The sequence below is a fragment of the Cynocephalus volans genome, chromosome 2 (assembly GCF_027409185.1).
Source record: "Cynocephalus volans isolate mCynVol1 chromosome 2, mCynVol1.pri, whole genome shotgun sequence".
In the NCBI taxonomy this organism is placed as follows: domain Eukaryota; kingdom Metazoa; phylum Chordata; class Mammalia; order Dermoptera; family Cynocephalidae; genus Cynocephalus; species Cynocephalus volans.
Window position 1 is genome coordinate 186,168,529 of NC_084461.1, and position 20,806 is coordinate 186,189,334.

The following is a 20,806-nucleotide window of genomic DNA, read 5'->3' on the forward strand; positions in this document are numbered from 1 at the left end:
GCTCGCTGAGTTAACGGTCGCGAGAGGCCGCTCACCCGACCCTGATATCAGTAGTGGGAGGAGTTGCCAGGTAAGTGGTCGCCGGCTTGCGTGGACCTGCCAGCCACGGGGGGCAGGGAATGAGACTTAGAAGACACCGTTTTATGGAACCTCTGAGTGTGCTGATGCACTCGGGGGAGGGGAGAGAACGGCCACAGGAATCCACCCCATCGGAGCCCTTTGGCGTGTGGGGGCTCTGCCGGGTTGCGGTGCTCCTTTTCTAGACTCAGTGCCCTTGAGTGACACCTGCGCGGCCCAATCGCAGAGCGTCCCTCCTGAGGGGCGGGGGGCTTGTGGGACTTCTTTCATCTTTTTTTTTTTTTGGCGAGGTTCCCCGGCTTCCTTTTGGAATCTCGAGGATAGTTGTTGGAGCTGAAGCATGTCCTCCGTCCTACCTGCTGGCTGTAGCCTAGGCGACTGCGTGGGGTGTCCCTCGCCTCCCCACTCTGACCCGGTAGCCGCCACTAGCCATTGAGGTCTGGCTGTGAGCGTGAGAATGTCAGGATCTGGCCTCAGCACCTCTGAGGTCACCCCCCCTCGCCCCTTAGCCTCCAGCAAAGCAGACGCCTAGTTAACTTTCATATTATCTGTAGACCCACATCAGCCATTCATTTTCCCCAGCTCCCTTTTTTGCTAGGGGTTGGCGGGGAACCAAAAGCATCATATTTTGTTGCTGGGAAATATAGAGATGATTCTGTTCTTATTATTCATTCTCTGTCAATTTTTTTTTCTTTAGATGTTGCATTGTATATCGGGGTTTTGGGGTTTTTTCTTTCAATTCCTTCCTGTTCTCCCTTCCCCGCTGGAGAAGCATCATTGAATTTCTAGTGGTTTTCCATCTGGATCCACTACATCCGGATTTCCTTAGCGGGGGAAGTAATAGGGTTGCAGATCCACCTCCCAGGAGAACTTGTGTTTTCCTGGTATAAGAGCAAGGTGATTTGAATCCAGGTATTTCTGTTGCCAGTTGGAGGGGGCAGCCCCAGATTTTTTCAGTACCCCATTTGGCAATGTAATGGGCTGAGCCACTGGGGAGAAATCCACATAGTTAGGTCAGGTTACCCTTGGCTTTCATACCTGTGCTTGAAGTAAATGGTTCCTTGATGAGCTGTTTTTTCGAGGAGTGCTTTGGAAAACCAGGCCTTCCAAAGGGGGAATCTAGGAGAACTAGAATCCTAGATAATTTTCCTCTGTTGCACTCCCTAAACTTTTCATTTTGTAAGCAGCAGAGGTTTTTTCTTTTTCTCTTGCTCCTTGGCTCATTTTAAAATGAATGCATTCCTTGAGAAGGAAGCTCTTTGTTTGACTTGTTATAGCCAATTTGCCTCTATATACCCAGCTTCAGTAAAATGTTAGTTGGCCTGGCAAATATTTCGTTTTTTTTTTTTTTTTTTTTAAAAGATGACCGGTAAGGGGATCTTAACCCTTAACTTGGTGTTGTCAGCACCACGCTCAGCCAGTGAGCGAACCGGCCATCCGTATATGGGATCCGAACCCGGGGCCTTGGTGTTATCAGCACCGCACTCTCCCGAGTGAGCCACGGGCCGGCCCAATATTTCGTTTTTTAAGAAGCAATACATGCACAGAGTACAGAAGGCTATAGAGTGCAAAATGTACTTCAAGCCAATGGGGAGACATCCGTGTTTAATAGTTTAATTGGCTCTTTTTAATACCAAATTAAAACCAAGTAATTTAGTCCTTCTAGTCATTGTATAAGTCAGCAAGCATGTATACTTAGTAGAATTTATTGAGCAAATAAACAAGGCATGTAAGGATTCCAATTATTACATAGTAGAATTGCATCTAGAACCTTGATTATTAAACACATAAAATTCTGAAGTGTTACCTGAAAAAGATGATGCTACTTTTCCAAATCACTCTTACTGTAGATTTTTTGAGATATATAATTCATATACCATAAAATTCATTCTTTTAAAAGTGTACAATTCAGTGGTTTTTAGTATGTTCATAAGGTTGTACAACCATCACCACTGTCTAATTCCAGAACTTTTCATCACCCCAACAAGAAACCCCATACCCACTCCCACTCTCTCTTTTCCCCAGCTCCTGGCAACCATTAATGTGCTTTCTGTCTCTCAGGAATTGCCCATTCTAGACAATGTGTATAGTTGGAATCGTACAGTATGTGGTCTTTTGTGACTGATTCGTTTTTCTTAGAACACTATTTTCAGTGTTCATCTATATTGTAGTACAATTTCCTTTTTATGGAAAGAATCAGTGCTAAATAATATTCCTTTGTGTGATATGCCACATTTGTTTATCCATTCATCTTTTGATGGACATTTGGGTTGTTTCTACATTTTGGCTATTAGGAAAAACGTTGCTCTTCTTAATGGAGATTTGTATGAGGTTTCCAAAGTCATGAAAAGATAGTTGCTAGGTTTAGTAGCTTTTTATAGTAGTATTTTTTTCCCCCATTCATTTTCAGACTCTCTTGGAAGTTTAGGATATTTCACACTTCTGAATGTTAGCAACTGAAAATGCCAGTAGACGATGAAGCATCTGAAGATGACTCGGATTCAGTTTCCACAAACAGTGAAAGAGCCTTTATTTTCAAATAGGAGAGTGTAACAATTTCTGTACACTATGGAAGATTTTGACTTGGTGAAAACCTTACAAAAAACTTCATCTTCTGTAGAATCTGATATCAAAAATTCTCCCCATTCTCTTGGACTGAACTTAAATACTAATAGGTAAGAATGGGATATATTTTTTAATGTAACAACAAATCAAAATAACGTTATTTGGATAGTTTACTAGTTTATCCAAATAGTGTCATAGTTATTGAATTTCATTTTTTAAAAAAACTTATCAGGAACTGTTCAGAGACAGTTATTTAAGAATAGTTTTAGTCCTTCCATGTTTTTAATTTCTCCCCGTGATATATCCTTTTGCATGGGGAACATAGTGAAAAAGTGCTTGTTTTGTTGGTTGTAGTTTCCTTTACACTTTTTTTATTCTTGATAAATGACAAGCATATCTTTAAAATTTAGTTGCCTAAATATTTCTTTTTAAAAAATAGTACACAGATCCCCATGCTGGCCAGCTGCCTAAATAAATAAATAAATAAATAAACAAATAAATATAAATAAATAGTATGAGGGCCAGCCCGTGGCTCACTTGGGAGAGTGTGGTGCTCATAACACCAATGCTGCGGGTTTGGATCCCTATATAGGGATGGCCGGTTAGCTCACTTTGGAGAGCGTGGTGCTGACAACACCAAGTCAAGGGTTAAGATCCCCTTACCGGTCATCTTTTCAAAATAAATAAATAAATAGTATGAATAATGTTTTATTAAAGGAATACCTCACCACTCTAGAAAATAGCAATTAAAATTGAATATTAGGAAGTAAGCGAAAAACAGACTCTAAGTCAACACAAAACAGGGTCTTATCAAACAATGCATTTTATTTTTAAACTATCCCATGATTGATTTATTTTTAATCCAAGCCTGTTTACTGTCAATTTGCACATAGTCTGACAAACTTGATTATTTGGTTTCTAAATTTATACTCGCTTAGAAACAGCAAAGAAACAACCACCATTGGAGAGAGGGATCAACTATAAAAAGCAGGTAGAAGAAAGCAAAAGCATAGCAGTCTGGGACCCACTGGTAAAGGGGCAGATAGCTTTCTTTCTTTCTCTTTCTTTCTTTCTTTCTTTCTTTCTTTCTTTCTTTCTTTCTTTCTTTCTTTATTATTTATTTATTATTTATTTATTTATTTAATTTTTTTTTTTTTTTTTTTTTTTTTTAAAGATGACTGGTAAGGGGATCTTAACCCTTGACTTGGTGTTGTCAGCACCACGCTCACCCAGTGAGCTAACCGGCCATCCCTATATGGGATCCGAACCCATGGCCTTGGTGTTATCAGCACCACACTCTCCGGAGTGAGCCATGGGCCGGCCCAAGGGGCAGATAGCTTTAAACATAATAGGCTTGAAGAAATTGTGTATTATAAATAAATTACTTTAAAAAATTGTTCATTCTGTGCTCTCTTCAGGAGGAATTTAAGGCAGCCCATGAGAATATATAAAGTAAAACAAGAAAGGATAAAGTAGGGTGACAGAAAATTCTTAAAAGCAGGGAAATGGTCTAAAAGAGATATCTGCTACAGTAAATGTCTGCTACAGTATTTCATATGTAGTTATATGCACTTGCTGAAAGTTGGTCACAGATTTTGCTTGCTGTATCTCTAGGTGGCCCCTTCAAAGTCTACTTATAAAAGAAATTCCTTTTGGAGTGTAGTGTTTGATTTGCCTGGAGGAGCTTAAATGTGCATTTCTAATGAAAATTATGTAATTGAACTTGTCTCCCTTTTCATTATGACTGGCAGTAAAATTGGCCGTATTTGAACTCAGTTATTACAACTATGTAAACCCCTGTGTACAACATATTCTTCTTTCCCTTGAATTTTTTTATTTTCTCTGGTTCTAACTCTTTATTATTTTATTGTTGATTTCATTAGTGTCCTCTTTTTTACATCTTTTTTTTTTTTTTTTTTTTGTGAAACAAAGCAGGATATCAATAAATAAATGAAAATGGTCTGTCAGTCACTGGATTTTAAACAAATTTTAATGTCCTGAATTCGCTTTGCGTGTTTATAAAACAAATTTGAAATAAACTCGTCTCAGGTTTGGAAAAGCAGTCCTCTTGGAAGAATCAGTGCTATTTTACACGTTAAATAGGCTAAACAAGTCATGAATATTTGCTGCTAATGTGTTTGACACAACTTTTAGTCATAGATAATGCGGAGATAAGCATCAGCTTATCACACCAAATTAGGGGGATCCAATTAACAAGACGACTATAATTCTGGGCAGCAGAGAAAGAATCCCCACTACACAATGAAGGGCTGTTCTTAAAGTGGGGTGAAATGATCCTCTGGAATAATTTAGGTCAGAGAAACTGGAAATTTTTCTTATTATTGTTCAGCACAAACCTTTTTATTTTCTGCTGATACTTTGGAGTGTTCTCTCACTTCTGGAGAAGGTCTTTCTCTTGTGTTCTTAAAAAAATAAAGTGCTATCTGTCTTTTTACTGCTATTTTTCTTTTGTGGACAAACTTGTGAGCAGATTTTCAATAAATGAGGTGCCATTAGAAGGATTAAATATCAGTGGTTTTGTATTGCTTGCTGTGCTAAATCTTGAACTGCTGAATTATTCAACACTTTGGTAGAATGAAGAAAACCATTTGAATTATTTATGTTTCAACAGAAGTAGTCCCCACCTTAGTACAAATGGGATATCCTCTTTCTCAGGGAAGACCAGACCACCTGTAATTCAAGGTACAGTTGAAGTCCTAACTTCTTTAATGCAAGAGCTACAAAACAGTGGAAAGACTGATTCAGAACTTTGGAAAAACTGTGAGGTATCTAGTTTTGTTTTATTTTCAGAATTTTAAAATAATTGTATTTAAACATACCTCTTCTAAACTCTAAATTATTAGAAATTTATGTTCTGAAGAGCATGATACTTACTTAAGTAAAGTGGTCAAATATATTAATTGGGAAATGATATTGAATGTGAAAAAATGATCAAAAGTATTTTTAACTATATATTAGTGATTAGAAATACTAATTTGTATATTAAATGTGAACTAAAACATTGTGTTCAGGGAACAGAGAATCCTAAAATTATCAAAATTATTACTAATTCTAATGTTTTAAGTAAATCATATGGAATTTTCATCATTTTGAAAAACCGAATTCTACTTTGTAATTAGAACATTCAAAATATTTCAAATTAAGGCTTCATTTTAGTACCTTATCACATTCAGCTGTGGTACATTGTATTATACTGTTTTCAGGTCAGTGATCTTTCTTTGGTCCATAGGTTAAATTGTGATGTAAAAATTTAACAGTTAAAAGAATGCATATATGTAAATTTTGTTTCATAGAATAATACTCAAGATAGACTCTCCCAAGGCTAGATTTGGTAATCCTTTATAGAAATATATAAAACATTATTGTTATTAAACTTTTCACTTAGAGAGCACTAGATTTTGCTTTAAATGTTAATCATACTTTTAGTACCATAATTTGTGTTATTTTTCAGCATGTAGACTAAGTGGAATGAATGATTACCTGGTTTAAGAATTCAGTAACAGCTACCCCTAAGTGTAATTACTTATATTCATTATCCATAATTATTGAAATTATAAAAATGAGTATTATTACATACTTTAAAAAATCAAATTTTCAGTTTTTATGCTTTTTATATTTTTTTATATAACAGTCAGTATGTACTAATGCGAAAGACTTACAAATGTCATTGTAAAATGATTCAATTAAAAATGGAACGTTTTATTGTTTCCCCTAATGTATCTATTTATTAGCTTATGATGCCTGAATTAACATACTGTAAGACAAATGAAGCATTGCCACAATGTAGTTTAACTTCTGGCAAGTTCATGTTTAACTAGAAATTGTTACTTTTAATACTTTGAAATCAACATCTTAAGTCAGAATCAGAATGTATTTGTTAATTTAATGTATAGATTTTAAAAAACCAGAATACTAACCAGCTACTTCCACCTTTTAACATTTGAACCTGTTTCTTTCTGCCCTTTCTTTCCCTGTGATATAACAGACCATTTTTATTATGTTTAGTAATAATTGACTACCTAATATTTGTAATGTAGTCATGTAATTGATTATTCAATGAAGAGCTGCTTAAGATATTTCTTACTTTGAGAGAATATTGAAGTATACTTCTGGCCATATCAGTAAAACTTCTTGAATTTATTTAGCATGTTTTTGTAGCACATGAAAAAAGGAATCCTCTGATATTTTAGTGTAGTGTTTTAGAAAGAATGGGAGGAGTAAGGATCATGCAAATCTTAGCCTGACTTTTTTCCCTGGATTTATATTTTCATCTCCCTTTTGGAATAGCAATGTTTTTCTGATTCTTACTACTTGTAAGGGACTAATCTACATTATTAAAATAAAATGCAAAACCTTCCACAATCTGAGCAGCTAAGAGTGAGGGAGTTTATCTGATTTCTTTAGGATTCCTTTATAAAACCTCTCTGCTGGAATTCTTAAGTTTTTATCACTGCTTAAACTCGGGAAGGTTATATATATATTTTAATAAAATCAAAGGAATCTTTTAACGCTTTTGCACAGAAATACTTTAATACGTTCTTAAATCCTTGCTATTGCTAATATTTCTGTGACTGTAAGGAATTTTTAAAGCACATCATTAACGAATTTGTTTTTAGTAGTTATTTTAGCCTTTTAACTAACAGTGCTGATTATGTATACAATAGTAATGGCTAAAGGATAATAATAAAATAATGATAGTATCTACCATATATTGAGTGTCTATTTGCCAGGTAGTGTACTAGACATTTTTGTTAGGAGCATTCAAACTTATTAGACCTAGAGCCCTCTTTTTGTACTTTTGTGTTCTTCCCACATAACAATCAGTATTTTTTTTTTTTTTTTTTTGTCTTTTTTGTGACCAGTAAGGGGATCGCAACACTTGGCTTGGTGTCGTCCGCACCGCGCTCAGCCAGTGAGCACACCGGCCATCCCTATATAGGATCCGAACCCGCGGCGGGAGTGCCGCTGCGCTCCCAAGCGCGGCACTCACCTGAGTGCGCCACGGGGCGGCCCAACAATCAGTATTTTTAATAATTTTATAAAAATTGTTTTAAAACAGTTTTTTTCTTTTCTTTTTTTTTTTTTTGTGACCGGTAACGGGATCACAACCCTTGGTGTGGTGTTGTCGGCATTGCGCTCAGCCAGTGAGGGCACTGGCCATCCCTATATAGGATCTGAACCCGGGCTCTCGGGGGCTCCCAGCACCGCTGCACTCCCAACGCCACACTCTCCCGAGTGAGCCACAGGGTCGGCCCTATAGCAGTTTTTAAAATAACGTCAACTTATATCATCCTGAAATGCAATTTACACCCTGTGTAAAGTATCCACTTGAAAAAATTAGTATAATATCTTGAATGTGATATACAGGAGAAATAAAGTATCCACTTGAAAAAATTAGTATAATATCTTAAATGTGATATACAGGAGAAATAAAAGTTATTTATAGTAAAAGAATATGTATTTTAAAAACAAGTGCTCAGGCACGTCTTCATTAGAAGACATAATGCAGTAGTCTCGTGTTTACCTATGTGTGGCCTCACTATGAATGCAGCAGCTACAAACACCAATTGATACAGCCATGATATATTGAAGATCTAGATATTGTGAGCAGCACCTCAACTGGTGCCACACTTTTCTGAAATGGAGACGAATTTCTGATGAAATTCTGAAACAAACTTATTTGTTTTTGGTGATATGAAAACAGTGCAAAATATTTATTATTTTCATAGTATAAAATGGACGCAAGACAATTCTTTACTGTGGGGGACTGTCATATGATTTGCATCCGTGGACCCTGCCCACTAGAGGCCAGTGGTGCCCCCCATCTTCGTAATGACCGTGATCTCACATATTTCCAATATGAAGTTCCCTCCCCACTGAGATCATTGCGTTATATGCATCATATTTAAATTTAAAATTTAATCCTCTCAGGGCCGACCCTGTGGCTCACTCGGGAGAGTGCGGCGCAGGGAGCGCAGCGGTGCTGGGAGCGCAGCGGTGCCCAGGCCGCGGGTTCGGATCCTATATAGGGATGGCCGGTGCGCTCACTGGCTGAGCGCGGTGCGGATGACACCACACCAAGGGTTGCGATCCCCTTACTGGTCACACACACACACACACACAAAAAAAAAAAAAAAAAAAAAAAATTCAATCCTCTCAGCCACCTATGAAGTGTTATTATTCCCGTTTTATAAATTAGGGAACTGAGGTACAAAGAAATGAAATATATTTGTCCAGGAACACACAGGTTGTTAGTGGAGAGCTGGGAGTCAGATGTAGGATTTTAACACACATGGGATATTTAGTAGGTAAGACTATAGAAATCACATTCAGGCTATGGCATCAAAAACTGGGTGGAGGGAAAAAGTTTAATTAGATGTGCATATCCTCCAACAATACGTTAAATGCAGGCAGTATAAACCATTCTAGTTTGAAATGAATAATAGCCCTTCTTAATAGTTAAGTGAATAATGTTATTCATTGTATTTATAATATTCTTAAATAAGTTTATTTAAAATTAAAATATTAATTATAAAATCTGACTAGAGGGCTGGCCAGTTAGCTGAGTTGGTCAGAGCACAGCCTTATAACACCGAGGTCATGGGTTTGGATCCCCATACTGGCCAGCTGCCAAAAGAAAAAAAATCTGACTAGAATGAACAAAATCTTCACCAATTTATATACTAAGTAAGCTTTATTCATTTGTATCCTAAATAAGAAAACGATAACAAAGATGTGATTATTATCAAGTGTCTCATAATATAAAGCTATTTTTGTTATGTAATTTGTTATTATGTGAACAGTAACTGTATCAGGTTAGGAATCACCCCTAAAATATTGCTTGGGTTTAGTGTGACTTAATAAGAAAACTATGTTGCCTAATTATTTTTGTTTTGATTAATGTAACATACTTTATATTGTAGATAAGTCTAGAAGATAAAGAACTTAATATGACCTAGCCTAATTTGCCCTGAAGTTAGTTGATTTATAATTAATATTTTCTATCAGTACTATCAGATTTCATTTTGAAAGCTGCTTTTACCAATCCTGAGGGTTTTTTTCCCCTTTGCCTTAATACTGTTATACAGATTTCAACTTAATTCTGTTACAGTTCAGATTTTACAAATTAAAAACTTTAACATTAACCTCAAGGGCTTCTGGATTGTTTGAAATATGCATTTTTATATACTCGTTTTGACTATATATTGGAGCAGCCATTCTTTGCTGAAGATAGAATAGAGCAGGGGTGGGAGATGGACAAGTTTACAAAGTGAATAAATAAGGTACTTTCTGATTGTGGTAAATGCTATGAAGGAAATAAACAGGATGACAAAAAAGAGAGGAGGTGTTAGGATGCTTTAGGAAGGTGACACTTAGGCTAAAATTGCAGGATGGGAAGACACCAGTCATGTTAAGCGCTATGGAAAGGGCTTGCCAGGTAGACGGTACAGCAAGTACGAAGCTTATGAGATGGAAGACAGTTTTGGCATGCTCAGGGAACAGAAAGAAGCTGGCAAGTCTGGTGTCTAGCAAGCAAGGGACAGAGAAGGGCAGGATGAAGTTGGAAGGTATGTAGGGGCTCGACAATGCAGGACCCTGTAGGAAATTATTAGGAGTGCAAAGACATTGAAAGGTTTTAAACAGGGAGGCTACGTTTCATGGTAGCTACTTACTGATACTGTATGTTATTGCATACACTCTATTGCTGAAAGTATATCAGACTTGAGATTGAATTTAGTCTTCTGGAGAACTCCATGCCCCCTCTCCTGCCATGTTTTGGCATACCCTAGTTATGAGAGTGCTGACTGACTGACTGCTCTTGTGAGTCAGGATGGATCATGACCTAAAAGTGGGCTGTGAAGGGAGGTATCAGCCAGTTCCTTAGGTTTTTTGTTTGTTTGTTTTTGGCAGCTGGCCGGTACAGGAATTCAAACCCATGACCTTGGTGTTGTAACACCACACTCTAACCAACTGAGCAAACCATCCAGCTCCAGTTCCATAGGTGTACAGAGTCATTTTTTCATTCCTTTCTTTTTTCAGCTCTGCAGTGCTTTGAAACACTTTAATATCTGATTTTAAAAGGGTCTTTAACTTGAAAAACAAATAAGTTAGGGGTTAAATTCTAATAATACCAAACTATTTCTTATTTTAGGATGTGGGATCCTTCTTCTGGGTACATGTCAGGGTTTAAGAAAATCATTAGCTGTTATGAGGAAAGGATGAGGAACTTAAGACAAATATAAAGTGCAGCTACCAGTTCTTGATTAATGAGAAATGATAGTAGATAACACCAAATTAAGATGCCATTTGAAAAGTAATTTTACCCAGACCTTCAGATTTACCCAGACTGCAAGTTACATAGGAAAGGGTTATGCAGGGCCAGCCCGTGGCTCACTCGGGAGAGTGTGGTGCTGATAACACCAAGGCCATGGGTTCGGATCCCATATAGAGATGGCTGGTTAGCTCACTTGGGAGAGCGTGGTGCTAACAACACTAAGTCAAGGGTTAAGATCCCCTTACCAGTCATCTTTAAAAAAAAAAAAAAAAAGAAGAACAGGTTACCCAAACCTATGTCCTTACATTTTTTATTAAATATATTTTTATAACTATTTAATTTGGCTTATAAATTTTACGTTAAAAACACTTTTTAAAAAAGCCCTTTCTCACTGGAGGAATTTTTCTGTGAAATGTTACATTAAATATTATTTTTAATTAAGATATTTTATAATTTCATAGACCAGGTGGTTACAGCTATTCAATTTGGTGGAAAAACAATGCCAAGAACAGATAGTTGCCCAGCAGGAACAGTTCTACAACCAAATTCAAGTAAGTTGTCATTTATATTGATTCTTTTTTTAATGTTTGTGAAATTTGCAGAAAAACCAGTTAATACATTTTATCAATTTTGTTTATAAATTAAAGATAAAGCATCATATTATCTTTAGAATATTTTCTCATATTTTGAAACACGGTATTTTCATAACATTTATAAAAGTGTGATGTTTAATATACTTTTTTACCCAAATCTGTAACTTTTTTATTTCCAGCGTATACAGGAGGAGATAAAAAATTTAGTCAAATTACAGACCAGTAATACTTCCTGGGCTTCCCGTGATAGGAGTTCTTCAAGCAAACAAGTATCTTCAGAAAGTCAAATGGGTTTTTTTTCTGAAAGCAGTGAGAGAAATGAATCTATTATCAGTTATCCTAAATCTAAAGAACCTGAAATGCAGCAAGAAATGTCCACATCACAACCAGACTGCAATGTGGATAGTAGCTCAGTGAGCAGTGGGTATGGTACCTTTTGTGTCTCAGAATTAAATACCTACAAATCTGAAGACCCCAAAGAGTTCATGGAGCACACAGACATTTCTAAAGGACAGTATGTAGCACCTATGATGCAGACAGATTCACTTGTAGATGGTGTAAAAAACAAGAGTTTTTGTATACAGACTACTGAAGAGTTTCATGCATCTTTAAAGGAAGACAGTTCTTTTTTCCCTGGTGAATTTGAACATAATTTTCTTGGTGAAGATAAGATTTCTGAAGTATACGGTGGAAAAGCAAATAGGTAAGTAGAATTTCTCCAGCATTTGAAGGGAGTTTTACCTGTTTATTACATTTAGGATGTAGTAAATAAAGTTCCTTTTAGTTGGACTATAATAGAATGAGATGTATTTGAACATTTATCAGTTTTACCATTAAAAGCAAAGTATTTTATTTGTTGCCTGTGGAAAGTTGAAATAACCAAAGCACACTATATACTAATGACATCTGACTTTCTTCCCACATGCTATAAGACTACTAAACTCTTAAGGGGGGAGGCCTTACCAGAAAATTCCTTTTGTATTTTCTAGTCACTATAAACTTGCTAAAAATTAGGAGACAGGACTGAATCAATAGTAGAATTTTGTCACACATGTTTGTGTAATTTGAAACTGAAAATTATATACAAGCATACTCAATTTTATGTTTTTTATATATACGAAGAATTTTGGGGCTGGCTGTTTAGCTTAATTGGTTAGAGTGCGATGTTATAACATCAGGGTCAAGGGTTCGGATCCCTAATTGGCCAGCCACTAAAAAATAATAATAATAATAATAATTTTTGTAAGTTTAAAGACTTTTTGATTGACTTAGGAGACTTTTTAGTTAAGGAGACTGTGGCTGAAAGTTTTTAAAACAAACAATCTTTTAAAATTTTGGAGTTTACCCTAATTTTTCAGTTTTATATCTCTGAAGTATGTCATCTAAAGTAAGGTATTTAGCTGTAGTAACACAAATACTATCTACTATCAGGTATAATTATCAGTCTATGCCAATAAATATGCTTTCATTGTACATAACATATTGAGTACTTGAAGGGGAAAATGTAGTGGTTTTTTTTCTATTCCATGGCTGCAGGCTCTGTGTGTTGTTAATTACTGGTAGTATTTTTGTTTACTTGTCCTTTTGTAATAAGAAGTTGAAAAAAGAAATTTAGGTGAATCAATAAAAACCTATCATCTTTCCACTATTAGAAAAACAACTCAAAGCATTTTCCACTGACAGTATCTACTGGTGTTTAGCTTTATATGTGAAGGACAGCATCTAAAGAAAATAATTTTGGTTTCTTAAATAGTAAATCTATAACATCATGGGCACAAAAGCTGAAGCAGAATCAACCAAAGAGAGCACATATAGAAGATGGATGTCCAAGATCTAAGCAAGGAAATGAGCAAAGCAAGAAAACATCAATTGAAAAAGTAGGTAATAAATCACTTTTCTCTGGCACGCTTCAGCTAGTGATGATTACATTAGGTTTACTACACACTCATCAGCATAATTTTTTTGCCCTTCCTTTTGTATCATTAATTTGTTCATTTATAAATCTTTCTTTTGGTGTCTCAAAGAATTGGAAATAATGATATGCTCTAAGTATTGCTTCTTTACTAGGCTAGAAATCAAAACTAAGATGAAATACTGTAACAAATGAATCATTTGTAAAGATCATATTTCTCTTTGTACTGCAAATGTTTACACTTAACCAAAGTAATCTATTTATTTATTTTTTTGTCTTTTTTGTGAGTGGCCGCATCGCGCTCAGCCAGTGAGCGCACAGGCCATTCCTATATAGGATCCGAACCCGTGGTGGGAGCGCTACTGCACTCCCAGCGCCGCACTCTCCCGAGTGTGCCACGGGGTCGGCCCAGAGTAATCTATTTAATTATTTTTTAAAAAGCTTTCAAATAATTTATATTACTGTTAAGGTTTTTTGTTTGTTTGGTTGGTTGGTTGGGTTTTGGCAGCTGGCTGGTACGGGGATCCAAATCCATGACCTTGGGGTTATAAGGCTGTGCTCCAACCAGCTGAGCTCACCAGCTAGTCCCCATACTATTGAGTTACAAGAAGTAGTAGTGTATGTGTTGAATACCTTAAGATGCCTTTATAAAAAAATGTTGAAATTCGTACAATTCTGAGTTTATACTCCAAATTGTAAGAGATTAAATATTAGAATTCTATGTGGTCCTTTTGCTAACCTTGCAGCTGCTTTCAATAAAGGGCTATAGATATTGAGTGTTTCAATACATCTTTATAGCTTTATTGTCCTAAATTGTCATACAATAGCATTGTTTAGTATAATACATTGAGGTTGCAAAATCAGGTCTCTTTACAGTCCTTTAGAAATTGACCATGATTATTCTAAACATAGTCTTTCCATTATCCTATGCAAAAGTTCTATTGAAGAATAGAAGTCATAAGAGGGTAGTCTCAACCTCCATAAGGCACTATTTATTTCTCTTTTCTTTCAGTAAAATTTCTCCTTCAACACATGATGTTTAGGCTTTCTAATATCAACCATTCTTTAAACTTCTTCAGATTTTTGTTTAGGAGTAGGGAAGTGAATGTGAATGAAGCTGCACCAGCCACCAAGCTTCTATGGCCTAGGAAAGCCCTTTAGTGCTATCTTAGTGGTTCTATTCCAGAAAAGCCCTTTAGTACTATGTAATTCTCTTTTTTCGAACCTGTATGGTATATCCTTGTTTGGTATGATAGCATAAAGACATTTGGAGACTGGGCTAAAAATTGCTTTTTTCACTGGAATAAGTTAACATAAAGGGAGAATGTTTTCATACATAGTTTCTTTACTTGTTTTTACTAAGGTTAAGTCTGGAAACTCCATCTTGGTGAGACTTTTCCACTTCTGATAAACTTTGGGTTTTGGTTATGTAACTTGTATTCACTGGTTTTCTTGTTGTCTTTTATAATATATTCGATGTAGCCCAGTGGTTCCCGAACTTTGCTGCACAGTAGAGTCACCTGAGGAGATTTAAAAATCTACTTATCCTGGCTGCAAATCCCAGGTGTTCTGACTTCTTCAGTGTGGGCCATGACCTGTGTATTGGGAGTTTTAAAGCTCTTCAGGTGATTCTGATGTGCAGTAAGTCTGGGAACCATTGGTCTAGCCTAATTTTCCTTCTCAATTTGGTGGAGAGTCGGACCAGTGATATGGTGCACTGCCTGAGAAATGCCCTTCTAGTAGTGTCTTCTGCCTCTCTTGATCAGTAGGGCAGACAGTGGGGGCTGTGAGGAGGCGATGATTCCCTCTGGGTCTTTCCTTTTCTTTGATCATCTCCTGGACAAGTTTTATTTATCTATTTATTTATTTAGGTGCATGATATATTTGGTATTAAATCATTAGGGGAAATCAAGTTTCTTTGATATTTCTGAGTTTTAAATGGTTTTGTGCAAATGGTGGTTGGTGAATCAGAGACACCACACCTGAATTGCATTTATTACGTGCATAATTCTGGATTCAGAAAAGTTGGAACTTTCCTCTATTTAATCCTTTCTCTTCTCCCATTGTTTTCAGTTTTATTCTATAGCAGGGAATGCTTGTTATCAGAATTCTCTAGTGATCCATTTTTCTTTTTATACAGTGGTAGTTTATTTGGGGTAGTATTTACTTGGAAGTATTGTATATTATTTAGCATTAGGGTTTTCCAGAGCTCCAGTTGTTCTTTGTTTCCTTGGTCCTTTGTCTTGGACAGATGCAACTTGACCATTTCACAGGCTGAAGAACTTCGGGTAGTTTTTCAGATAGGCTAATAGACTGTTACTGAAACTCATTAAGGTCCGTGTCCTAGGCTTAGTCTAGCTTCTTCAGCTAAGAGGGTTTACGTTTTAGAAGGGCTTTTTATTCCACCATACTTCTATTTTTCATTAAAAGCTGGGCCTGCTTTATTCAGTGGATGCCTTGTTGGCCCAGAAGAGTGCAGCGGGCAGCTGTGTAAGGTAAGCCCCTCAGCAGCCCACTTTGCACTTGTGTCAGCCAAGTGCATTGAAGTTTGCACCTCAGAATCAGGATGAGGACAGAATATTTTACATAGGATTAAAATATTTGACTTAGTCTTCTCCATTCACCTTTTCCTGGTCTTTTAAGTACTGGGAGAAATTCAAATAGGTAGGAGACAAAAGACGGCTTAGGAATTTCTATTTTTGTGTGTGTATGGCTGGCAGGTACAAGTAATTTTTTGATGAAAAAGAGGCTAAGGGCCGGCCTGTGGCTCACTTGGGAGAGTGTGGTGCTAATAGCACCAAGGCCGCGGGTTCACTATATAGGGATGGCTCACTTCGAAAAAGAGGCTAAGTGCTGCCTTATAAGGCTGATGTAATTAATCCCTCTTCTTGGTAGGTAGAGTGTTATTATCTTAGCGTACTCTTTTGTAGTGGGTTCATGGATGGTTGTAAGCAAATGTAACTTAAATACTTTTTAACAGGGATTAAAAGTTTGGTGATGGTGGAACTGATAAGAAAAATTCCAGTAGAAATATTCTTGTCACATATCTGTTTGGAAACATGTTTTTTGTGACAATGTCAGAGATACTGTGAGGAGAAATTAGCTCAGAATTTATTAGAATTGATGATAAGTAAGCATTTTCAGCCTTTTCTAGGATTAGTAACCAAATGTTTGTATATAAAGAGAAGTCTACTATTTAAGGTTCATTTTAATGATATGTGGTTTTAAGAGTTAATTTGACTTATTGTAGTTGTAATGATGAAAATGAATTGTTTGGGTTTTTATGTTAGTTTTTATACTAAATGACTTTAGTTCTAGGCACCTTAAATTTCTTTTGGAAGTAGATCACAAATTAAAAATATATTTTAGGTCTAAACTCATAAAGAACACCTGCTCCCAATTTTCTCCTTCCAGCTCCACAGAGAACCAGAATAAACTATTGTAAATCACATAGGAAAAGAAAATTATTCACTGTTAATCCCTATCATTTTGTGTTCTCATAATCATGGGGAAACCAGGCTTTCTTACTTCTTCATGAATGCTCTGAAGGTGTCTCTAACTTGTTTTTGACAGCTGGGTCTCATTCCTTGAGTCAGCAGTTTGTGCCTTATGATTTTTAGCTCTCAACTAATAGTTTTCTTTCTTGAATTGTAGTCTGATTTTGCTGCTGCTACACATCCTTGTGCTTTTTACCTCAGTAAACCAGATGAAAGTCCAAATTCTTGGATCTCTGATTCAGGAACAGGTATGGTACTTACATTTTTGTTTGTTTGTTTATTTATTGTTTTTTTTGGCAGCTGGCCAGCACAGTGATCAAACCCTAGGACCATGGTGTTACCAGCACCACCCTCTAACTCACATTTTTAAAGGGTTTTTTTTTTTTTTTTTTACAACTTGTCTGCAGTTCTTGTTATAGAATGATAATCATATACAGTACAGTAGTCTCCCCATATCCAGGGAGGATATGTTAGGCCTAAAACTTCGGATAATACTAACCCTCTATGTACTATGTTTTTTTCTATATGTACATACCAATGATAAAGTTTCACCTTTTCACTTAAAGGAAGCACTTATGGCTTCCCCTCTGGCATATCCAAATTGCCAGCATCAGTACTCTGGTGCTTTGGGGCCATTATGAAGTAAAATAAGGATTACTTAGGGCTGGCTTGTTAGCTCAGTTGGTTTGAGTGCTGTCTTGTAACACCAAGGTCAAAGGTTCAGATCCCTGTACTGGCCAGCTGCCAAAAAAATAAAAAAGTAAAATAAGGATTATTTGAATGAAAGCACTGCAATACCACCACAGTTGATCCAATAATGGAGGTGGCTACTATGTGACTAGCAGCAGGGTAGTGTACACAGTGTGCGTATGCTGGACAAAGGGATGATTCACATCCTGGTGGGACAGAGTGGGATGGTGAAAGATTTCATCATACCACTCAGAATGGCACAATTTAAAATTAAAACTTATGAAATGGAAAATTCCAGAAATAATTCATATTTTTGACTGCGGTTTGACTAGAGGTAACTGAAACTGCAGAAAGCAAAACTGCAGATAAAGGGGGACTACTATATATTAATGTGGTTTCTGTAAATGTATCATGTGTTGTGGTGTTCCTCTTGTACCCGTAACTTCCTTACTTGCCTTCATTTGTAAGTTATGTAAAGATAGAAGGAAGAAGTACGTTTGCAATTATTTCAAACAGCTGCAAAAATCATCTCAGCATTTTTCAAGTGCTCCAAAATGAATGAACAAATTCAGACCCTCTGCAAGCCGTTCTTTATACTCCATGGTGAGCTTATCTAGTCTTTTTTTTTTTGGCCACTGGCCAGCATGGGAAACTGAACCCTTGACCTTGGTGTTATAAGACCACGTTCTAACGAATTTAGCTAACTGGTCAGCCATTATTCTAGTCTTAATGGCTTTTGTATACTGACTCCCCCCCCGCATCCCACATCTAATTCATCAGGATGAGTTAGCTTTGCTTTACTAAATTTTCCAGAATCCAACCACTTACCACCACTTCCACTGCCACCATTCTGTTAGAGCCCCATTGTCTTTCACCTGGGCTGCTGCAGGCTCTCAATCAGCCTTCCTACTTCCACTCTTGCACCCATCAGTCTCTTCCCAGCACAGTAGAAGGAGGGATCCTTTTACTTATTTATTTTTTTGGCAGCTGGCCCATACTGGGATCTGAACACTGAGCTCTAACTGGCCAGCCTCTTTTACAAGATAAATCAGATCATGTGACTCCCCTGCTCAGAACTCTGTGGTGGTTGCCTATTTCCCTCAGAATGACAGCTAATGTCTTTAGGCCTACAGGGCCCAGCAAGATCTAGCCTGCTCACCTCTTTGACCTCACTTTTTGTTAGTCTCTTCCTTTCTCTGCTTCAGTAGGGAGGCTGTTTGCTCAAATATGCCAGATTTTTGCATTGGCTTCTTACTCTACTTGAAATGTTCTTCCTCCTCTATATGGGGAACTCCTTCATAGTGGCTGAAATGGCTAACTCCCTCTTAATTGTTACCCTCTCAGTGAGCCAGCCTTGACACCCTGTTTAGCATCTAGGGACTGGCTGGTTAGTTTAGTTGGTTAGAGCATGGTGTTACAACACCAAGGCCAAGGATTCAGATCCCCTACTGACCAGCTGCCTCCCCCAAAAAGTCTGCCTCCACCCACATATCCCCTTTAATCCTATTTTAAAATTTTGTCATCAAGTGCTTACGTACTGTATATACTGTAGATACACCTTCTGACATACTGTATATTCCGAATGGTTTACTTATTGTTCATGTCTCACTCTTCCTGCCTCTCCAGCCTGGCACAGAAGATGCTCAATAAATATTTGAATTATTGAATTCTTTACATTGATTCTATATGTCTACACTATTCATAAAGAAATTATTGTCTATTTTAAAATATATTTTCATTTGTATTCATTCAATTTGTCTTTTAATAATGTATCAGTTGTAAATATTTGCATCAAGTTAGGACTTTTACATGGTAAGGCATTTTATGTGACTCTTTTCTCATCAAAGTTCAACTTGCTGTAACCAGGTAGCCAAAAACTAGTTCCTTCCCATCTTTAATTTTCTTTAAGTAAAAATAAGTTATTCTAGGAAGCATCTTTTCTCTCTTCCCTAACTCTTTTCTATTCTATACTCGTGCACATTAGGACTGACTTATTGGAAACTGGGGGAGAAGGATATGTATCACTCTTTGCCTGAAACTTTAGAGAAGACATTTGTACCATCATCCTCCACAGATAGGTCACCATCCCAGGTAATTTAAAAACACATTGTTTGCGTGTGTGTTTTACAGTTGTAGTTTAGTAGTCCATTATAAATTTTGTGTTTTTCAACTTCTGATATATTGGAAAAAGCAATAGGCTTTAGAATCATACCAGCGTTTAAATTCTGTCATTTATTCTCTATGTAATCTTAGGAAATTTACTTAAAAATGGAATTTAAAATACCTGGTTAGTGTTTTGTAAAATTAAATGAAATGGTTTATACCTATTTCATATATAGTAGGTCCTCAGCTACTAACTTTTTCTCCTTTTCCCAGACCTGGTGTTGATTTTCCATCCTATTATACCTTCCACTTGTACCATACTTATGAGCAGCTTAATTTGTTGTATTAATTTTCTTTGAGCAAGAAATGTAAATATTTAGTTATTTCAGAGCAAAGAAATAAAACTTCAGTATGTGTACATCGATGTACATATTTCACTTCTGTATTTTAGTCAGGTGATAACAGAGAGTAGGTTGGAGAGAAGAACAGAGAAAAGTAACTAACCAAGAGAGATATAAAAATGGGTGACATGTACAGACAGATAGGATAATGGGGACACCAGTGTACGTGTAAACATCAGAGTCCCAGTGAATGACAGAAGCCAAAATTCCAAACTTCAGGAAAGGAGCAAAAAGAGATCAACACAAAGAGAAATGAAGTATGAGGGAGGTGAGATTGTAAGGGGGTATGGATTCTTACAAGAGTTTTTTTTTTTTTTTTTTTAGAGATGACCGGTAAGGGGATCTTAACCCTTGACTTGGTGTTGTCAGCACCGCGCTCACCCAATGAGCTAACTGGCCATCCCTATATAGGGATCTGAACCCATGGCCTTGGTCTTATCAGCACCACACTCTCCCGAGTAAGCCACGGGCCGGCCCAGGATTCTTACAAGAGTTTGCAATTACAGGTCTTACTGTGTTATTCGATCTTGAACATCAGTAAATTATTAATGTATTTTGTTGAATCTAAGATGCCATCAATTTTAAGGCTTCTTATTTCATATTCTACCAAAAATAAATTTGCAAGTTAGACTGATACAGTGCTTTTTTTTTTTTTTTTTTTTTTTTTTGTC

General features: G+C 36.6%; 1 protein-coding gene across 2 annotated transcripts in view; it reads left to right on the plus strand.

Moving 5' to 3' along the window:
• The first annotated feature begins 8 nt into the window (after positions 1-8).
• Positions 9-20,806, plus strand: part of MPHOSPH9 (M-phase phosphoprotein 9) — a 69,377-nt gene continuing 48,579 nt past the window's right edge. For both annotated transcript variants that reach the window (XM_063086603.1, XM_063086604.1), the window contains exons 1-8: positions 9-70; positions 2,489-2,753; positions 5,276-5,429; positions 11,401-11,490; positions 11,712-12,235; positions 13,286-13,409; positions 17,099-17,189; positions 19,616-19,722. In XM_063086603.1, coding sequence (XP_062942673.1) covers positions 2,647-2,753; positions 5,276-5,429; positions 11,401-11,490; positions 11,712-12,235; positions 13,286-13,409; positions 17,099-17,189; positions 19,616-19,722 — 1,197 coding nt within the window. In that variant the 5' untranslated portion in view covers positions 9-70; positions 2,489-2,646. The remainder of the gene's footprint in view (positions 71-2,488; positions 2,754-5,275; positions 5,430-11,400; positions 11,491-11,711; positions 12,236-13,285; positions 13,410-17,098; positions 17,190-19,615; positions 19,723-20,806) is intronic.